Source organism: Sus scrofa, chromosome 16 (assembly GCF_000003025.6).
Source record: "Sus scrofa isolate TJ Tabasco breed Duroc chromosome 16, Sscrofa11.1, whole genome shotgun sequence".
NCBI classification, from domain to species: domain Eukaryota; kingdom Metazoa; phylum Chordata; class Mammalia; order Artiodactyla; family Suidae; genus Sus; species Sus scrofa.
In genome coordinates this window covers 62,820,863-62,833,496 of record NC_010458.4, presented here as the reverse complement: position 1 = coordinate 62,833,496, position 12,634 = coordinate 62,820,863, and the positions used below count along the sequence as shown (strand labels likewise).

The 12,634-nt window shown below is 44.1% G+C and overlaps 1 protein-coding gene across 4 annotated transcripts in view; it reads right to left on the bottom strand.

Annotated features, from left to right (window-relative positions):
- Nucleotides 1–12,634, bottom strand: part of ATP10B (ATPase phospholipid transporting 10B (putative)) — a 348,672-nt gene that overhangs the window by 84,988 nt on the left and 251,050 nt on the right. For all 4 annotated transcript variants that reach the window (XM_021076903.1, XM_021076905.1, XM_021076902.1 and 1 more), the window contains 3 exons: nucleotides 9,710–9,795; nucleotides 4,025–4,131; nucleotides 169–300 (listed from right to left, as the gene is read on the bottom strand). In XM_021076903.1, coding sequence (XP_020932562.1) covers nucleotides 169–300; nucleotides 4,025–4,131; nucleotides 9,710–9,795 — 325 coding nt within the window. The remainder of the gene's footprint in view (nucleotides 1–168; nucleotides 301–4,024; nucleotides 4,132–9,709; nucleotides 9,796–12,634) is intronic.

Sequence of the window (12,634 nt, the reverse complement as noted above, 5' to 3'; positions counted from 1 at the left end):
AGATTTTCACCTGCATTTTTACTTCATTGGCACCTCTTAAAGCACAGAATAGATTTTATTTAAAAGAACTCCATTTTGTAGATGAGGAAACTGAGGCTTGGAGTTGGAGCAAGTCACCCCCAGAAACAGAAAGTACTGTGGGGTCATTCTTTCCAGAACATTTCTTACCTACAGCCCCAATGAGGCACATGAGGAAGAGGATCCCGATGCAGAAGAAGACGTCTGTGTTCATGCGCCGCTCGATCTTGCTGCGTTTGTACCGCGGGCCGCTGTTGTTCAGCATGGCTTTGGTCTCATGGCCTTTGAGGGAAAACAAGATCGTCAGCCCTTGTTTGCCTCTGGCTCTGCTCACAGGCAAATTCAGCAAAGGAGAGACTTCATTCTCCTATCTGACTCTGAGGTCCCGAGGACAGCTAGAGGCCTCATACCTTTTGTTAGTGGGTTTTTATGGACCCATCCCCTACCTGCTGGACAGTGGTGGGCATGGACAGAGCCACTGTGCACAGGCTGTGGACTGCACAACTCTAGAAGAAGCCCTCGTTTTGTAGTTGTCATGGATTTGTAACAGGCAAGTCTAGTAGGACATGTGCCTGGCAAGTGCCAGTAAACTGTCTTGAGGAAGGGCCATCTTTTTCTAATTTGAACAAAGGTGCTTATGGGCTAGTGGTGGGATGCGGTGGTAAGACAGATGACTCACATGCTGGTGAAAATACACATGGAAACAAGTAAATAACATACAGTTAGTAATAAGTCCCATGTAGTACCAATTAATAAGGGGCTGATAAATGAGAGATGATTATAGAGAGCATGGTCCAGGAAGCCTTCTCAGAGGAGGTGACATTTAAGGGAGAGCTGAAGGGAGAGAGAAGAGTTGGGGGAAAAGGGTTTTAGGCTGGGGAACAGTATGTGCTAAGGCCCTGTGGCAGGACTATACTTGAGGGCAGTTATCTTCATGTCACTCAAAGCACTGGTATTGCTTGTGCAAGAGTGGTAGGGGCCAAAGACCTCCACCCCAGCATGAGCTCTGGGCAGCTCCTATCCTATCTTGGAATTCTGCATTAAATTTTATCCAAGAAAAGGACAATAAAATGTAAAAACTATTGGGTCTCATCTTGTCACCCCTTTTGTGAGTTGAAGAAACCCAGGTCCAAAGCATAGAAGGGACCTACCCACTGAGGGAATAAACAAACATCAGAGCCGCTGGGGAACCCAGGATTCTGGTTCCCAGTCTATTTCTTCTTCCACTAACCTGGTACCCAAGCCACCAGCTAAGAGCTGACAGTCATACTGAGCCTGTACATTTAGATAAGCCTCTCCCTTGGGGCTATTAAATTTTAATTACCACACTGTACCCCTCAGCAGTCAAATTAAAAGATACAAGTTGAGTATTCTCTGTGCAAAATTCAAGAAAACTAATATATCAACTCTAGCAGTGAGGGGTTTAATGCTGTTTTGCTGGTTGTCTTGTAGATTTAAAGCGGCAACAAGACTGTAGGAGTGAACACATGCGAGGCTTCTGAAGTTAGACTCAACTCCTTGCAATTTTGGGGGAAATTTCACAGCCATGGCCCTCCAGCCTGCCCAGCTCACCCCATACAAGGGGTCCTGGGACCACCCCCTTCATCCATCTGCTCCTCACCTCCTGAGATCCCTCTGTTCTTCTGGCAAAATTTGGGCTCTAGGAGGAGACAGTGTGGTATAGTGGAGAGCTTGTGGGCTCTAGTGTCAGACAGAGCTTAACTCTGCAGATACACAACCTTGTATTATAGGGAATTAATCTCGGGAGACATGTGACCTTGAGGGAATTCATCCTTTTGCACCTCAATTCCTCATCTGCAAAATGAGAAATAATGGTTGTGGGTTTGGGGATGGGGATTGAACTGATAAACACAAAGCAGTTAAATTCATTCCTGGTACACAGAGGCGCTCCATAAATGTTTGCTGTGAGGAGCATATACCTCTGCACTCAATCACTTCTGCAAAATTCAGCTTGGCATTTTTGGGTCTTTAACTGTGAGGTGCTTCTATTTTGTCCATCTGCATTATCAAGGCAGAGAATATACCTATACCGCTATATTCTCATGTCCATCTGTATTGTCAAGGCAGAGAAGATAGCTCCACAACCACTCATTCTCACCCAGGGGACTTTACTCCCCAGGGGACATTTGGCAAAGTCTTGAGAAATTTTGCGTTATCACCTTTGAGGAGGTGGCGATAATGGCATCTAGTGGGCAGATGCAAGGGATGCTGCTAAACATCCTATAAGACAGCTCCCCTATCACAAAGAACAATCTGGAATAAATGTCAATAGTGCCAAGGTCAAGAACTCCTGCTCTAGATAATAATATTAAAAATGAGTACCATTTTTGCTCACTTTTTTAAGACTCTAACGTGTGCCAGACATTGTGTTAAACCCTTCTCACGCATTACATCATTTGAACCTTATAACCCTATGAGGTGCCTCTTGTGTTGAAAGCTTAACCGACTTGTTCAGGGACCTGCAGCCAGAGAGTGGTTCAGCCTAAGGCAGCCTGGCTCCGCAGAGCCATGATTAACTCTCTCTCCATCTGCCCCTCACAGACCACTCCCATCACCCACTCAGAACTTTGTTTCTGATCCAGTGGAGAAGCAAACTCCATGCCTGTGTGGGTTTGTGGTGGGGCAGGGATTGTGGAAGGGTTCACCTTTAGTAAGTCTACAGTCGGCATTGAACTTCATTACTAAAGACCCGCACCGACTAACGTGACATCTCTTCCTCAAACTAGGGAAAGTCTGCTGGATTGCGACGTTATTTTTAAAACCTCTGTTTTTCTTTCATAGTCCCCAAAAGGGAATCTTGGGGTAGATTAATGTTTAAATGCTCTTCTAGGTCTAACAAAAGTAGGCTTCTACTCAGACTAAAACACATCAAATCAAACAAAAGGACAAGCAAACGAAATATTAAAAGGTGAATGGAAGATGCAGAGAAACGTGTTCTGGAGTCTTCCAGGGAAGGCAGACACTCCAGGGAGACTGTGTTTTCTCTATACAACAAACCTCCAGTTATTCATATAACAACAGATTTTTTTTTCTTTTTTTTTCATCTTTTGCATTTTTAGGGCCACATCTGTGGCATATGGAGGTTCCCAGGCTAGGGAGTCCAATCAGAGCTACAGCTGCCGGCCTGCACTACAACCACAGCAGTGTAGGAGTCAAGCTTTGTCTGTGACCTGTACCAGAGCTTACGGCAACCATGGATCCTTAACCCACTGAGTGAGGTGAGGGACCGAACCTTTGACCTCATGGATGCTAGTCAGATTTGTTTCCACTGAGCTATGATGGGAACTCTGCAACAATAGATTTGTAATGAGCACACTGGCATGCCAGGTGCTGGGGATACAGCAGTCCCAGCCCCACTTCCAATACTTTAGCTTTCATTATGAGAAATGTTGCTGTCACCTTTTTTTTTTCCTCCACTGGAAAGCAAAGTCTAAGTGCAGAGGAGAAACAGACTACCATATGGGGAGCCACAAAATGAGTAAAGATAATAACAACATAACAACAAAACAGCAACTAAAACCCACTGCACCCTCACTTTCTACAAGTAGTGCTGGGTACCTTCCATGTGTTGGGTCACTGGACCCTTGTGAATGCTCAGTGGGGAAGATACAAATATTCTTCCCATTGTACAGGTGAGGACACTGAGGTACACAAGACAAAGCTGCTAAATTTGTTGAGGTTGTTCCTCAAGTACAAGAAGATATTCTTTATCCTGCCTCTGGTGAGTGTCATAAAGCCATTAGAGGTGTATGAGTGTGAGTCCCCTTCCCTGTCCTGTACAGATGAGTGAAATTAACTGGGACTGAATTAGGTCTCCTGTGGAACAAATGAGCTGCATGATCTCAGCCTCAGTTTGCTTAGCTGAGCAATGGGAAATCACATGACTCTGCCCTGAGAACTGATGTGAACTCCCACTGACTGAAGATGGATTTGGAAGAGGCAGGATAAAGGACAGAGATCCAAGAAGCTGTCCAGGGATAAAGACCTGCATAGATGACGATGCCAATAGCCACTTCGGTGTTTCTGATGGTGCAGCCTCGAAGCAGAAGACTCTCGTTACCAAAGCCGGTCCTGGTCTGATCAGGATGTTCCCTGGGGATGAGCAAGGACAGGGAGTAACAGTTTGACAGCCCCTCCACATTGTCACTGGTTAGTGTCAGAGAGTTAGAAGAGTGATATTAACTCAGAATGTAATCCTCATGTTCAAGTGTAACTCTTCATGGCTCCAGGACATCTTTGGGGCTGGACCATTAGAAGGGAATTGCTTATTCCTAAGAATGTCATCATTTACTCACTGAAAAGGCAGAACTCTGCTGCACAAGCCTCAGAATGGTTCTGGGGTAGAATGTGGGGGAACTGGTTTCTGGCCCTCCAAGGAGGGATGCTGTGTTCCCTTTAGGTGTGTTCACACACTCACTCCCCCCAGCTTCTTGGTCTAACCCACAGCTAAACATCTGAGTCTGTAGCAGACACGGGCAGTTCTGCCTCTCATCTCACCAGGCGTTAAGATAGGGTAGCTCCAGGGCTTCCCGTTCTGAACCACGTCCCTCTTTCAGCTTCTCTCCCATGCCCTCCTCCTCTTGCCCCATCCCTTGTGAAATAAACAGACCTCATAGCAGATGGGTCTGTGGCCCTCCTGCACCATCCTGGCAGGCAGCTTCTTAAAGGGGAGATACTAGAGTTTTTCCTTTTCTCTAGTTTCAGGAAGACTCGCAACTTTCCACGTCACACCAAAACGTCTGAGTCAACCCATACCAGTGATTATTCGGCGCCCAGCCCTAATTCTATCCTGATACCTTCCCTTTGGGGTTTCCAGAAAGTTTAAATATAACTTCCCCACAACACCAGGGAGAACAGAAAAAGAATGATATGAACCCTTTGGGATTTTTCTCCTTCTAGTTCTTCAATATTTCATTTCTCTAGGTCTAGTTATAAGTGTTTTCTATGTATTAACTCAGTTAATGGTCTTGACACTCTTATAAGAGAGGTCAAGTGTCAAACATTTTTTCATTCTTTTTTTAGGGCCGTACCTGAGGCATATGGGAGTTTCCAGGCTAGGGGTCGAATTGGAGCTGCAGCTGCCAGCCTGTACCACAGCCACAGAAATGTCAGATCTAAGCCACATCTACATCTATGCCGCAGCTCATGGCAACACCACATCCTGAACCCACTGAGCAAGGCCAGGGATTGAAATCGCATCCTCACAGATACTATGTCGTGTTCTTAACCTGCTGAGCCACAACAGGACCTTCTCAAACCCATTTTATAGATAAGAAAACCGAGGCAAGTTCATAGGGCTAGTAGGAGAAAGGGGATTCAAACCCAGGACGTCTGGCTACAGAGTGCTATACCGTCACTCAATAGGCCTTTAATGATAATTTTTTTCTTTAATAATAATTTTTTATGGTGTTTATAAATTACACTTACTTACATTATTTTATTTGACTCCCTTTGGCTCTAGGAAGTTTGCAGGGGGATCATCTTTACTCATGAGAAAAATGAAGTACAGAGAGGGTGAGAGATTTTTTCAAGACCATACACCTGGTACATGGGACATCCCAGGACTTGGAACCCAGGCCCCAGACACCAATGCTCCTGCGGTTTTCACTACATTATGGTTTATCCAAATAGTTCCCCCTTAACTATAGCCAGTCAGTCTTTCCATTTGCAATTCTTCTGTATCTAACAAGGAAATGTCTTAGTATTTTGTAAACCCTTTTCTGGCACTTATTTATCTAACTTTTCAACACAGAGGGGGCTTTGGCAAGTAGTAATCTGTAGTTAAAATAAAATGTCACCTGAAAAAAATGCAACATTGTAAATCAACTATATCTCAATATAAAATAAAAATTAAATTGAAATTAATATGACTACAATAATACTATATTAATGATAGTGTCTATAAAATTTCAAATAAAAAACTTGTACTCATATAATATTTATAAATGGAAAGTAAAACAGCTATAAATCTATGGAAATCTATACATGGCAGTTGTACTGGTGGCCCATAGTGTCAGTGACATAAATTTTCCTTTAGAAATAAACTGAGAAAAAAAAGTAAGCAAATTAAAAATTCTGGGGAGTTCCCATTGTGGCTCAGTGGGTTACAAATCTGACTAATATCCATGAGGATGTGGGGTTCGATTCCTGGCCTTGCCTCATTAGGTTAAGGATCCAATATTGCTGTGAACTGTGGGGTAGGTCGCAGATGTGGCTTGGATTTGGCGTGGGCTGTGGCTGTGGCTGTGGCTGTGGCTGGCAGTTGCAGCTGTGATTTCACCACTAGCCTGGAAACTTCCATATGCCATAGGTACAGCCCTAAAAAGAAAAAAAATTGGGGCGTTCTCACAACAGTGCAAAGAGATTGGCAGCATCTCTGGAATGCTGGGACTTGGATTTGATCCCTGGCTTGGCACAGTAGGTTAAGGATCTGGCATTGCCACAACTGTGGTGTCGGTTGCAGTTGTGGCTTCAATCTGATCCCCAGCCTGGGAACTCCATGTACCTTGGGGTGGCCAAATGAAAAAAAAAAAAAAAAAGTAAAAAAAAAAATTTGGAAAATATAGATGTTGTATAAATATGATGCAAATCATAAGGGTGGTCCAAAAATGACTGAAGTTGAAGACCTGCTTCTCCTTATCAAGGAAGGAGCTGGCTATGGATACGATACTGGGATAGAATCTTGAATGATTCACCCTCAGTAGCTAGTAGCTTAAAAAGCATTTTTTATGATGCTCTGATATGACAACATATGACAGACTCTTTTTCTCCTGGTTGTAATGTTCCTTTCACAATGGATGGAAGAAAGGGATTGGCTATCTCATAGCTCTCCTATTCAGCACTCCATTTAGAGGGACACTTTATTTAACTGACTCAGCAGTATTTCTCCACCTTGACTCTAACAACATTTGGGATTATCCTTTGGTGTGGGAACTATTCTGTGCCTTGTGGGATGTTGAGCAGCCTTCCTGGTCTCTACCTACTAGGATGCCAGCAGCATCCCTCCCCAGCTATGACCACAAAATGTGTGTCCAGACATTGTCAAGGTCCTCTGATAGAGAGGGGGATGAGGGGTTTGAAAACCACTGAAATCAAAACCGTAGAAATCGAAATGTTTAAAACTTGCATTTTCTTTCTTTTTTAAAAAAACTATTACTGGACTGAGAGAGACTGAGACTTTTTTTTTTGGCTGCACCCATGGCATGTGGAAGTTCCCAGGCCAGGGATTGAATCCACACTGCAGTTGTGACCTGCACCACAGCTGCGGTGACGTCGGATCCTTAGCCTGCTGCCCCACAGAGGAATTTCCAAAGGTTGCATTTTCAAGTCTGACATCCTTAATCTTTAGAGCCTTAAAAGCTGCTCATTTTCTAACCATCTGGGCAGCCCCAGGAGGACTCCTAAATCAAGGAGACTTCAAGAAGCTTCCAGGAACCTAGAGAAATCAGACCTGTTGGTTTGCTCAGGAAGAGAGTACAGACCATCTGTGGATGCTGGGCCTTGGCATAGAACCATAGGTCCTTGGAAGGACCAAAGAAGAAAGTTTGCCATCATCCCATGTGTTGGCTCCTGGGCTGACCAATCAGACTTTCAGGGCTCACCTATGAGGGCTGGGCAAGCGGGGAAGATGTATCTAGGGGCAGCAACTAGGAAGAGAGGTGCTGAGGGTTGAATGGAACTGGGCAAGTTCTATGCCAGATGGGGGAGGGGGGAAACAGAGCCCTGGCTGAAGTTGAGAAAGGCCAGCTGCTGGCCTGAGCTCTAGTGGGGAGAAAGGGTCACAGATAAAAATAGCAGTGAGGCTGTTCTTGTAAGAGGAAGGAGAATGGCTCAAGGCCTGGGTGACTTGGAATGAACCCAATCCATACAACTAGGCATGAAGGGTGGGCTCCCTGCCTGGGCAGGTGGAACCTCTACCTGGCCAGGTGCCTGCAAAGAATCTTCATGTCCCCCAGGAGCTGTGCCCTTCTCCACTTGTCTCCATCTGCTCTCTCTGGGCTTTTGAAAGTAATTTGCATTGAAAAGCAGCTCTTTTTCTTGTATTGTTCTTACATTTTCCCCTCTTATCTTGTTCCTCAAGACATCCTACATGGCCAAAGAAAATATGGGTGGAGAGAAAACAATGATATCTGCCTCCCAAGAAGCCGCCTTCTTCTTTTCTTTTCTTTTTTCTTTTTAAGGTTGCATCTTCAACATACGGAAGTTCCCAGGCTAGGGGTTGGATCAGAGCTGCAGGTGCAGGCCTATATCAATGCTGGATCTGAGCCACATCTGTGACCTACACCACAGCGTGCATCAACACTGGATCCTTTATCCACTGAGTGAGGCCAGGGATCGAATACTCATCCTCACAGAGACTATGTCAGGTCTTAATCTACTGAGCCACAGTGAAAACTCCCCCAAGAAGCCTTCTTAAGCCTCGTTATGGCCTGATTGGTAGAGAAGTCGCTGTAACTTATCTGAGCTCTGTGTGCAGACAATGGAAAACACCCTGGGGATGGAGTGAAAAGACCCGGATATGAGTTCTGGTTTTATTGTGTAGCTACTGTGAGCCTTTGGGTAAATTGTGAGAAGTCTTATCATCAGATCTCCCATCTGAACAATGGGAATCATAATTCTCAATTCCCTGGCTTGTTTTGCGGATTAAATGAGATGATGTTCTCTGACAGTACTCTAAAACTGTTAAAGCCCTGAATGAAGGCCTTCATTCATAGCTGTTACCATTGCTCTTCTTTTGGTCTTTTTTGCAGTAAGACCAGTAGTCAGATGTAGGAGCAGAGTTACAGTAAAGATCTCAGGCTGAACTGAAAGTAAGGAACAACAAGAACCATAATTGCAACAGCAGTGGCCCCATTAACAAATTTTTTTTTTTTTGGTCTTTTTTAGGGCTGAACCTTTGGCATATGGCGGTTCCCAGGCTAGGAATCAAATCTGAGCTGTAGTTTCTGGCCTATACCACAGCCACAGCAACACCAGATCCAAGCTGTGACTGTGACCCAAGCCACAGCTCATGACAATGCTGGATCCCCAACCCACTGAGTGAGGCCAGGGATTGAACCTGCATCTCCGTGGATACCAGTCAGATTTGTTTCTGGTGAGCCACAATAGGAACTCCTCCATTAACTATTTACTCTGTGCCAGTTTCTGTGCTTCAGGCTTTGCATATGACCCATTCTTAGAAAAAAAAAATCCCATGATGTAGATACTATAATATTTTACAGATGTAGAAAACAAGGCCCAGAGAGGTTAATTAATTTACTTAAGGTCATACAGCTTGTAAGAGAGAGAGCCTGGTTTCAAACCCAGGTCTGTCACCCCCCAGAGTCCCCATTCTTACCTATAATGCAATACGGGCTCTTTCAGAAACTGATCGAAGTTCAATCATACCTGCCTCCCTTGAATCAGAGTGTAGTCATGATTTTGATGCTGCTTCACCAGAGTTCTGAAAAACCTATTAGTGAATTTAACCCTGGGAGGTAATGAATAGTCACTTCAGCAAACAAAGAATAGAAAAGTTTTCCCAGTTTAGTTAGGTCTTTCCAGCCCTTCTTTATGATAAAAAAGAAATAAACTTCCAGAGGACCCAGATGCTGATGTGTTTGGCCATTTCATTCAAGAAAAAAATGTGTTCTAGCCATAGAGGGAGTATTTACAGGCAGAAGATACTTACATATAGCCCTTAAATCTGTTGAGGTGATTGTTGGGCTTCTCACACACGATGGTGTTGTGGAAATGTTCCGGCTGGAAGTGCAACTCCTGTGAGAAAGGGGATGCTGTGAGGTTATTAAGTGAGAGGGATCTCATTCTAATAGGATCATTGGGAGAGCTAATCACTCTTAGAACCATTTCAAATAAGGTAATCCTCGCTTTGTCACAAAGTGATGTTCTGAAATGTGTTAGAAGAAAAAGTTAAATCCTCATCAAGGAGGAGAAAGTAGATGCAGATGAAAAGTTGGATTTGAGGCAAAGGAAGAGCCCTGCCCTGTCCACTGTGCTGGGCAGGTCTGGGTTTCAGTTTCCAGACTCACGCGGCCCACAGCACTTATTGCAACGATGGGAATGTGCCACAACGGCACTGTCTAACATTGAAGCTGCTCAGTGCATGTGGCTATTGCTATATGGTAGTATGACTGAGGAACTGATATTTAAATTTTATTTAATTTTGGAGTTCCTACTGTGGCTCAGCAGAAACGAATCTAACTGGCATCCATGAGGACGCAGGTTCGTGGCCTTGCTCAGTGGGTTAAGGATCCAGCGTTGCTGTGAGCTATAGTGTAGGTCACAGGCACGGCTCAGATCTGGTATGGCTGTGGCTGTGGTTGTGGCCAGTGGCAACAGCTCTGATTTGACCCCTAGCCTGGGAACCTCCATATGCCACAGGTGTGGTGCTAAAAAGACAAAAAATTTTAATTTAATCTTAATTAAAGTTAAATAGCTACCTATCACATGTAGCTGACACGTTAGGCAGCGCAGAAATAGGTGATCAAAAAGCAGAGATTATAAATCACACCACGGAGAGCTAGCCACAGTTAATATTCTTGCGCACATAGTACTCCCAGGGTTTTAAAAATATATACATATACCTACACCACAATTATGTATGTATGGACACACATACACATTTACGTATTTCAAAAATGAGGTTTCTTGAATGTTCTTACATGTTGTTAAATTTGTCTACATGCTTTTTAACAGCTAGAAAGAAACCTACTGCATGAATACCACCATATTTCATTTAATAATTTTACTACAGAATATTGACATTGTTTCAGTTGTTTTACTGTTGCAAAAATGTTGTGAAAACAGTAGCTAATAAAGCAAAATAAGTAGCATTTACTGGATTCTTATTCCTTCCAGATGCTGTGATGAATATTATTTATTTTCAAGTTTACAATTGTTCTATGAAGTACGTACTTTGATTATTCCCCTCTTTAGGGATGGGAAAATGGTGACTCAGAATGGTTAAGGAGGCTGCCGTGGTCATACCAGGACTGGGATTTGAACCCAAGTCTGACTTCGCACCCTCTGTTACTTGCACAGCGCATTGCCCCCGGGAAGTCTTGTAGCAAAGCAAAGCATTTTAAACACATTCTTGTTTTTTACTGTTTCTCTTTCATTAAGTATATCAGTGGTACCGTATCATTGAGTCCAGTGCTGGGGGGTCGGGGGATACAACTAGGGGAAAACACAACTAGATCCTGCTTTCTTTTATACATTATACACACACACACACACACACACACACGATATATATAAAAGAAATATGAGAATAGAATTGATTTATAGTTTTGTATCAATTTCTGCTCTATAGCATAGTAACCCAGTTATACCTACATATACATTCTTTTTCTCATATTATCTTCCATCATGTTATATCTCAGGAGACTGGATATAGTTCCCTGTGCTGTACAGTGAGACCTCATTGCTTATCCATTCTAAATCTAATAGTTTGCATCTACCAGCCCCAAATTCCCCCATCTATCCCACTTCCTCCCCACCCCAATTCTACCCCACATTGGCTAAGAGTACATTCAACTCCTGAGCCTCAGTTTTCTCATCTGTAGAATGGGACTAACATCATCTTCCCCCTCCCTCTCATTTGTGCCAGGGAAGAGAGAATCCACATGGAAAAGCTGTGAAAGGGCATAATGTGCTATGCCTACAGAAGAAAGCAGTGCTCAGGGTGGTACTGGAAATGCTTCCCTGGGCGGAGCTTTTAGCGCAAGGAGTGAATTTATCACCAAAAGCTTTAAGGTACAGCTGTTCCAAGAGGTAAATTGATTAGAAGAAATGATAGCATTTTCTGGCTTCATGTAAATATACTGTCCGTTGGTTCTGTGGGGACGCCAACATAAATAAACTTTCTACTCACTTGAAATAAATTACCCATCCAAGAGTTTCTAAAAATACAGCCCCTTTTCCCCCTCCAAGTATTGATTCTTTCAGGGACAAAACACTTGCCGGGTTCTGAGATGATGACAAATCACACGGTAATTTGTCAGCTGCTTTCACAGCTCTGATGAAGCCGTGCACTCCCCTTCCGATCCATCCCACTTGGCTCCCTGCCAGCTTTCTAAATCCACCCCCACTGAAGACACGAGTGGCGGTAGGGTCTGAGGGCTAATGATCCTGCTGCAGTGAGTCGCTGTCATCTGTTCAGTACATATCCTGAGGGTCCCTGAAGCGGTAAAGTGGTGAAGTTTCTCTCTCTCTCTCTCTCATCGCTCAGTGGGGTATCACAATGACCTTCATCCCGAAGTGTCCCTTGTTCTTTTATTCTTCCGGGCACTGGTCTTGGGTGCTCTGTCTGTCTCCCTCTCTTCACAGAGAGGTGACTTTGCCCTTTCTAGCTCTCCGTCAGCTGGACTCCTGCCTTCCCTCCCTGAGTTGGGCTGTGGAGAGGGGCTCATGGCTCAAGGAGCCTCTAGGAGAATCCAAGGACAAAAGTGGCAGGGGGTGGGGGTGGGTTGGAATTGCCAAAGCCCCACAGATTTGCCAGTGTCCTTAATATTTTTTTCTTTCTTAACCTCATTCGGGAGTTTCTGATTCACTTCTGACTCAGTACCCCAGAGCTTTTCTTAGCTTGTGGATGAAG